The following is a 7,217-nucleotide window of genomic DNA, read 5'->3' as shown; positions in this document are numbered from 1 at the left end:
GCTAGCATTGCCAGAGATGAGTCAAGCGGACATCACGTGCCTCCTGGCATCACGTGATGAGAAACGCACTTTATTTACCTCTGTGGTATTCCTTCTCCAAACCCATAACTCCTGGTTAGTCATGAGAAAAACATCAGATAAACCCAAATTGAGGGATAGTCCACAAGGTCATGAAAACCAAGGAAACATTGAGAAACTGTCACAGACCGGAGAAGACTAAGACACAGCAACTAAATGCAATGTGGGATCCTGGATTGGATCCTGGAACAGAAAAGGACATTAGTGGGAAAACTGGTGAAATCCAAATCAAGTCTGGAGTTCAGTTAATAGCAGTGTACTAGTGTTGGTTTCTTAGTTTTGACTACTGTACCGTAGTCACGTAAGATGCTAACAACGGGGGAAGTTGTGAAAGGGGTGGATGGAACTTTCTGTACCATTGTTGCAACTGTTCTATAAACCTAAAAGTATTCCAAAACAAAAAGTTCATTTTTTAAAAATCACATGGGATATAGATGTCAGAAGCTGAATTCAAATTCAAGGCTGGAAGCTGGGCGCGGTGGCTAACACCTGTAATCCCAGCACTTTGGGAGGCCGAGGTGGGTGGATCACCTGAGGTCAGGAGTTCTAGACCAGCTTGATTAACATAGTGAAACCCCGTCTTCACTAAAAATACAAAAATTAGCCAGGTGTGGTGGCGGGCGCCTGTAGTCCCAGCTACTCAGGAGGCTGAGGCAGGAGAATGGCTTGAACCCAGGAGGCAGAGCTTGCAGTGAGCTGAGATCGCACCACTGCACTCCAGCCTGGGTGACAGAGCAAGACTCCATCTCAAAAAAAAAAAAAAAAAAAAAAAATTCAAGGCTGGGCATGGTCGCTCACACCTGTTTTCCCAGCACTTTGGGAGGCTGAGGCAGGAAGATCACTTGAGCCCATGAGTTTGAGACCAGCCTGGGCAACACATGGCAAAACTTCATCTAAAAAAAAAAAGTTTTTAATTAGCTGGACAGGGTGGTGCGCACCTGTAGTTCCTGTTACTCAGGAGGCTGAGGCGGGAGGATTGCTTGAGCCTGGGAGGCTGCAGTGAGCCATGATCACACTACTTACTGCACTCCAGTCTGGGCGACAGAGCAAGACCCTATCAAAAAAAACCAAAAATTCCAATGTGTCTGCTTCCTAAGCCCACATGCTCCTCCGTCCCTGTACTACACCATGATAGAAAGTCATTCCCAGAGACTTCCTCATGAATCTGAGCTTCTCCCCAGCTGTCCCACGTTTGCCCCCTGGATCACCCTGACTCACCTGTTTTCTTTGCCCCATGACCTCCTTTGGAGGGTTGAAGGATGCTCCCATCCCCACAGGTGTTCACATCTCCAAGTTCATTATTCCCAGGCCCTTCCACTCTCCTGGGTGATATAATAAACACCGGCCTCTCCAGCACCCGCCCCTCCTTTGCAGCAGCCACCAAGTTCCACTTGGGAATCCATGGGATTCCAGGGAAGACAACTCCCCAGCCTGGCTCCAGGGATAAGAGCACAGGACTTAGGCTAGGCTCATCTGCACCGCCATGATCAGCCCGGAGGTAGCCATGTGAGTCAAGCTGATCCAATCAGAGAGACTCCCAGGACTCTGGGAAGCCTGAGACAAGGACAATTATCTTATTCCATGTTTGATGTGAATGAAGAAGCCCCTGGAAGCCTTAGGATAAAGCCAACACCAAGGACAGCAGAGTAGAAAAATGGAAAGAACTGGGTCCTCAGTGACATCACTGAGTCACTGGATCAAGCCTTGCCTGAAGCCTGCATTGGCTCTATACTTCTCAGTGATAACAACTGTGGGAGGGGCTGGGCATGGTGGTTCATGCCTGTAATCCCAGAACTTTGGGAGGCCGAGGCAGGAGGATCACTTGAGGCCAGGAGTTCAAGACCAGCCTAGCCAACATGGTGAAACCCCGTATCTACTAAAAATATAAAAATTAGCCGGGCATGGTGGTAGACACCTGTAATTCCAGCTACTCAGGTGGCTGAGGCAGGAGAATCACTTGAACCAGGAGGCGGAGGTTGCAGTGAGCCAAGATTGCACCACTACACTCCAGGTTGGGCTGAAAAATGGCCCCCAAAAGATATCCATGCCCTAGTCCTTGGAACTTGTGAATGTTACCTCATATGACAAAAAAGTGGAGGAGGGCGGGGGACAGTGGGCAGAGGGTTTTTGAAGATGTGATTTAAATTAAGGATTATGAGATGGGAAGATTATCTGGGTGGGCCTGAAAATGCAATCACTTGTTTATCAGAGGGAGGCAGAGGGAAATTTGGTATAGACACACAGAGAAGGCAATGTGACCATAGAGGCAGAGATCAGAGTGATACGGTTGCAAGTCAAGGAACGCTGCAGCCACCAGCAGTGGGAAGAGGCGAGGAACCGCTCTCCCTGAGAGCCCAGGAGGGAGCACAGCCCCGGGGGCGGGCCCAGTGCTGCTGATTTTGGACTCAGCCTCCAGAACCGTGACAGAAGAAAATATTGTTGCTTTAAGTCACTCAGTTTGTTGTAATTCTGTTATAGAAGCCACAGGAAACAAATAAAGAACTAATCAAATCTCTTTAATGTTTAAGCCTATTTGTATCTGACATTTTGTTACTTGCAGCCGAAAGCAGCCTAGCTGATACACAATCGTCCCCCTGCCCCCTGGTCACTCTCTTACAGCTCAGAGGTGAACTCGAGAGAAATGCAAAGCCCCAGTTGGGAGCCAGCCAGAGACTCCTGGTCTTTAGCTGGGAAAACAGGACTGCGGGGGTGGGGCAGCATCAGATGGATCACAGACTCCAAGCAAAGGCATGAAAGGAGTTTATTTACAGACAAGACACAGCAACCAGGCACCGACTCGGGCTCTGGCCAGGGGAGGTGGTAGACAAGATGCCAGATATATCTAAATATATATTTAGGTCCCAGCACCACCAGCACCAGAACATTCCCCAGCCAGGTCCCTGCCAGAAGGACCAAGAGTCAGGCAGGATTGAGGGCACAGAAAGTAGAGGGCCCCAGTCCTTGCCAGGTATCAGTGATCACCTGTTATGGTCCCCATGTCAGAGGAAGAAACTGCCGTTGGCCTTGAAGTGTGGACACTGAGGAGCAGGAGGACAGAGATACCCTCTGGAGGCGCCCCCATTCCTGTGCCCACCCTGTGCCCTCAATGCCAAGGCCACAGAAGTGAAGTGCCAGCAGGAGCAGCTTGGGGCATGGAGACACTGCAGGCCCCTCCAGAACCATCCGGGAACCAGGCATGGAGGTGCTGTCCCAGGCCATGGCTGCCCCTCACACAGGGGCCTCCCCCAGTTTGCTGGTAGCACTCGTGACTCGCTTATTCTCCCGGAGGTTTCGGAGGCGGGCGCTGAGGCTGCTGATCTCTTCCACGTAGGCCTGGGGCACCCACCCCTTCTCACCATCTGCCAGGCGGACCCCTTCCAGCCAGCCTAGGGACACACAGGCCAAGAACAACAGCATCAAAGGGGCACCAGAGCCAGGCCTGGAAGGGAACACCTCAGCCCTGATGCAAGCTTTGTTTGCACCCTTGGAGCCAAGGTGACATCATCTCAGCATCTCTCAGCTCCAGGAAGGACCCTGTCTCGAGCGGTCTTGTAGATGAACTTCTGACCTGTTTTTCCTGACATCCTCTGAAAGGGTATTTCCCACTCTCCCCCATCACTCTCAATCCTATATCTTTACAAGCAGGAAGTTCCTCTTCTTGTCTAACCTGATTCCCACATGCTGTGGCAGATCAACACTTGCAGAGCCTTTCTCTGTGATATCTTAGTCATCTAGCCACCTCCTGCCCACCTGAGCCCCATCAGGGAGACTTTCCCAGGAGGCCCCCTCACCGTCACTGGTCCAGGTCCTCACTGCCAGGATGTCAGTCTTCTCCAAGGTCAGCTCATCTGGCTGCAGTGCCTTGTATGTCCTAACACACTGAACCTGGGGGCGATCTGACAGCCCAAGGGAGGCTCAGGGAGTCCCAAGGGTAGGATGACAGGGGAAGGAGCATGGGTAGGGCAGGGAGGGGCAGTAGGAGGAAGCAAGGGGGTGGGAAGGTGGCCATTGAGGCTGCTATTCCTCTGCCACTCCCATGCCACAGGCCCACATCCAAGCAGGCGTACCCTCTGCCCATCCTGGTCTATCTAGTCTCCTACCCTAAACACAAGTGCGGCATGAATCCATTCCCTCCCAGCTTCGGTTTCTGCCTCTATACCAAGGGTTGTCCCCTCCCCAGCTCAAGCCAATACGTTGTTTTTGTCCTTCAGACTCCAATGTCCAACTGCCCCCAGACACCTCACACAAAACAGTAACAGCCCTGCAATATGCCCCTAACATCGCTGTGGTGCTCCCTTTGGCCCATCCTTCCCAACTGGGTTTCAAGCTGCATCACTCCCCTGTTTAAAGCCCTCCAAGGCTTCCCAATCCTCTTAGAATAAAATCCAAACTCCTCCCTAGGCCCTACAAGGCCCTTCATGGTCTGGCATCACCCCCTGCTAGCCTCATCTTCTCCCCTCCACTTTCCCTCCCTACTCGCTCACAAAGCTCCAGTCACACCAGCCTCCCTGCTGTTCCTCACTCTAAGCTCCCTCCTTCCCCAGGTCCTTCGCACCAGCTCTTCTTTCTGCCAGATACTCTTCCCCAGATCGTTTCATGACAACCTCTCCTCATCCTTCAGGGGTCAAATGACCATCCTTCAGTGGTCCCGTGATCACTTGGGAGCTTACCCCAGCCAGGTGGGACTCCTAGCTCAAGCCAGAGCGTCTACCCCCTTCCTGGTCCTCAGCTCTTTTCATTAGACCAGGTGGGTTGGTAGCATCCAAAGCCCCAGACTGGGGGGCCAGACCTGGCTTGAATCCCAGTTCTGCCACTTACTGGCTGTGTGACCAATTTACTTCACCTTCTGAGCCTCAGTTTTCTCAGATATGAAAAATGTCTACCTGGTAGGGTTGCCATGAGGATTAAATTAGATTTAATGCAAATACAAAGCCCCTAGCCCTGGGCCTAGCCTGTGGCAGGCGCTCAGTGGGCATGAGTGCCCTTTCTTTCCCTTTACTACCTAAAGCTCAGCCCTAACTCCTCTGCTCAAAAGTCTCCAATAAGGCCAAGTGCAATGGCTCACACTTGTAATCCCAGCACTTTGGGAGGCTGAGGCAGGTGAATCGCTTGAGGCCAGGAGTTCAAGACCAGCCATGGTCAACATGGCAAAACCCTGCCTCTACTAAAAATACAAAAATTAGCTAGGCGTAGTGGTGGGCGCCTGTAATCCCAGCTACTTGGGAGGCTGAGGCAGGAGAATTGTTCGAACCTGGGAGGAGGAGGTTGCAGTGAGCTGAGATTGTGCCATTGCACTCCAGCCTGGATGACAGGGTGACTGTCTCAAAAAAACATAGCCGGGCGTGGTGGCAAGTCCCTGTAATCCTAGCTAATCACGAGGCTAAGGCATAAGAATCCCTTGAACCCAGGAGGCGGAGGTTGCAATGAGCAGAGATTGCGTCACTGCACTCCAGCCTGGGGTACAGAGTAAAACTGTGTCTCCAAAAAAAAAAAAAAAAAGGCCTCCAATAAGCCAGGCACGATGGCTCATGCTGTAATCCCAGCACTTTGGGAGGCTGAAGGGAAAGGATTGCTTGAGTCCAGGAGTTTGAGGCCAGCCTGGGCAGCATAGCAAGAGCCTGTCTCTACAAAAAATAAAAATAAAGGTGTGGTATCCAGGTGTGGTAGTGCATACCTGTGGTCCCAACTACTCAAAAGGCTGAGGCAGGAGCATCACTTGAGCCCAGGAGGTTGAGACTACAGTGATCCATTATCGCACCACCGAACTCCAGCCTGGGCAACACAGCAAGCCCCTGTCTCAAAAAAACCCAAACAAACCTTCAATAGCTTCCTAGGGCCACTATAGGGAGGCTCTCTATGATTAGGTCGCACCCTGGCTTACCAGCCTCACTTCACACCCAAAGGAGAAACCTTTATTCCAACTGAGCAGATCCCTCAGCTGCCACCACAACCCCCACCACCCCTCATACCCTGGCTCTGGCTGCTTCTTGTCCTGTTTGCAACTGATGCAAAGATGGAGACAGACCCAGGCTCTGGTCTCAGCCGTGCTACTTACTGGCTGGGTGAATTTACACAAGTCCGTTTATCTCTGAATCTCTCTTCTAACTTGTAAAACAGGGGCGAAATGGGAGGCTATGAAGGCTTTGTGATCTCCAGGATGCTGCCTGTGGACACAGAGTCCACCTGTGCTATGTAAGTTCTGCCCAGCCTTCAAGGTTCCTCAGAGCTACCCCTGACTGCCCCAGAAGTTGATCTCTCTCCCCATAGCCCTGTCGGCAACACAGCACCCAGGATGGGAGGGGAGGAGGGCGGGCGAGGGTCCGGCCCAGGGATGTAAACAGCAGGGATGAGCTACCTTCCCCCTCACTGATGACCTCCTTGTCCTCCTGGGGGCTGGAGGGGCACAAGGCTGAGATCCATCGCTGCTTCTCACTTCTAGGGAAGAGGGAGGCTCAATTGTCACAACATGCAAAGTGCAGTTGCCCAGGGCAGGGTGCTGAAACCAAGGCTGGGGGAGCCAGACATGATGTCCAGGCCCAGGACCCAAGTCATGTCTGCCCCACCCCAGGCCCACCCCACAACCCTGTTCCCAAGCCTGTGCCCCACCCAGCTCTGAGCATAACAGGCCCAGAACCCCTGAATGCCAGCCCTACCCCCATCCTGCCTAATGCCACAGTCCTGAAGCCAGAGATAGCAGGGTGTAGAGGTTTACATCCAAGAGATGCCCAGAGGCTGAGGAGGAGGTGGCAGCCCCCCAACACCACCTGTAGGGCAGGCACTCCCGCTCTGGCCTCCAGCCCTGCCCTCTGCCCCTGTGTCCTGCCCAAGCCAGGGAAGAGATGAGCACTTGGGGAGGAACAAGGCCAGGATGTCCCAGGGGTGCCCGTCATGGGGAGGAAGAGCCTCCCCTCTCCCCATACCCAGGCCCACTCACTCCGTCCGGGCCCTTAGCAGCAACTGGTGCTTCATGTGCTGCCCATGGAGGAGCTGGAGGAGGAACACGTGGCCAGGGATGCCCTGCAGCTTCAGGCTCAGGTCCCGCACCTGCAGCTCAGCCATCTTGGCATGGACGAAAACGGCAAATTTCCCTAGCCTGGAGGACCGGGGGAGGGGAGGTCAGCCTGGCCTGGGCCCTGGCT

General features: G+C 53.0%; 1 protein-coding gene across 1 annotated transcript in view; it reads right to left on the bottom strand.

Moving 5' to 3' along the window:
• Positions 1-2,575: 2,575 nt before the first annotated feature.
• The window catches only part of ARHGEF19 (Rho guanine nucleotide exchange factor (GEF) 19), a 14,653-nt gene continuing 10,011 nt past the window's right edge, over positions 2,576-7,217 (bottom strand). Inside the window, exons 13-16 of the mRNA XM_011939880.1 lie at positions 7,013-7,171; positions 6,434-6,513; positions 3,870-3,974; positions 2,576-3,464 (exon numbers count right to left, since the gene is read on the bottom strand). Coding sequence (XP_011795270.1) covers positions 3,307-3,464; positions 3,870-3,974; positions 6,434-6,513; positions 7,013-7,171 — 502 coding nt within the window. The 3' untranslated portion in view covers positions 2,576-3,306. The remainder of the gene's footprint in view (positions 3,465-3,869; positions 3,975-6,433; positions 6,514-7,012; positions 7,172-7,217) is intronic.

The sequence above is a fragment of the Colobus angolensis genome, unplaced genomic scaffold, assembly GCF_000951035.1.
Source record: "Colobus angolensis palliatus isolate OR3802 unplaced genomic scaffold, Cang.pa_1.0 Scaffold185, whole genome shotgun sequence".
NCBI lineage: Eukaryota > Metazoa > Chordata > Mammalia > Primates > Cercopithecidae > Colobus > Colobus angolensis.
Note: the sequence above shows the minus strand (reverse complement) of the source record. Positions and strands in the feature narration are given on the sequence as shown.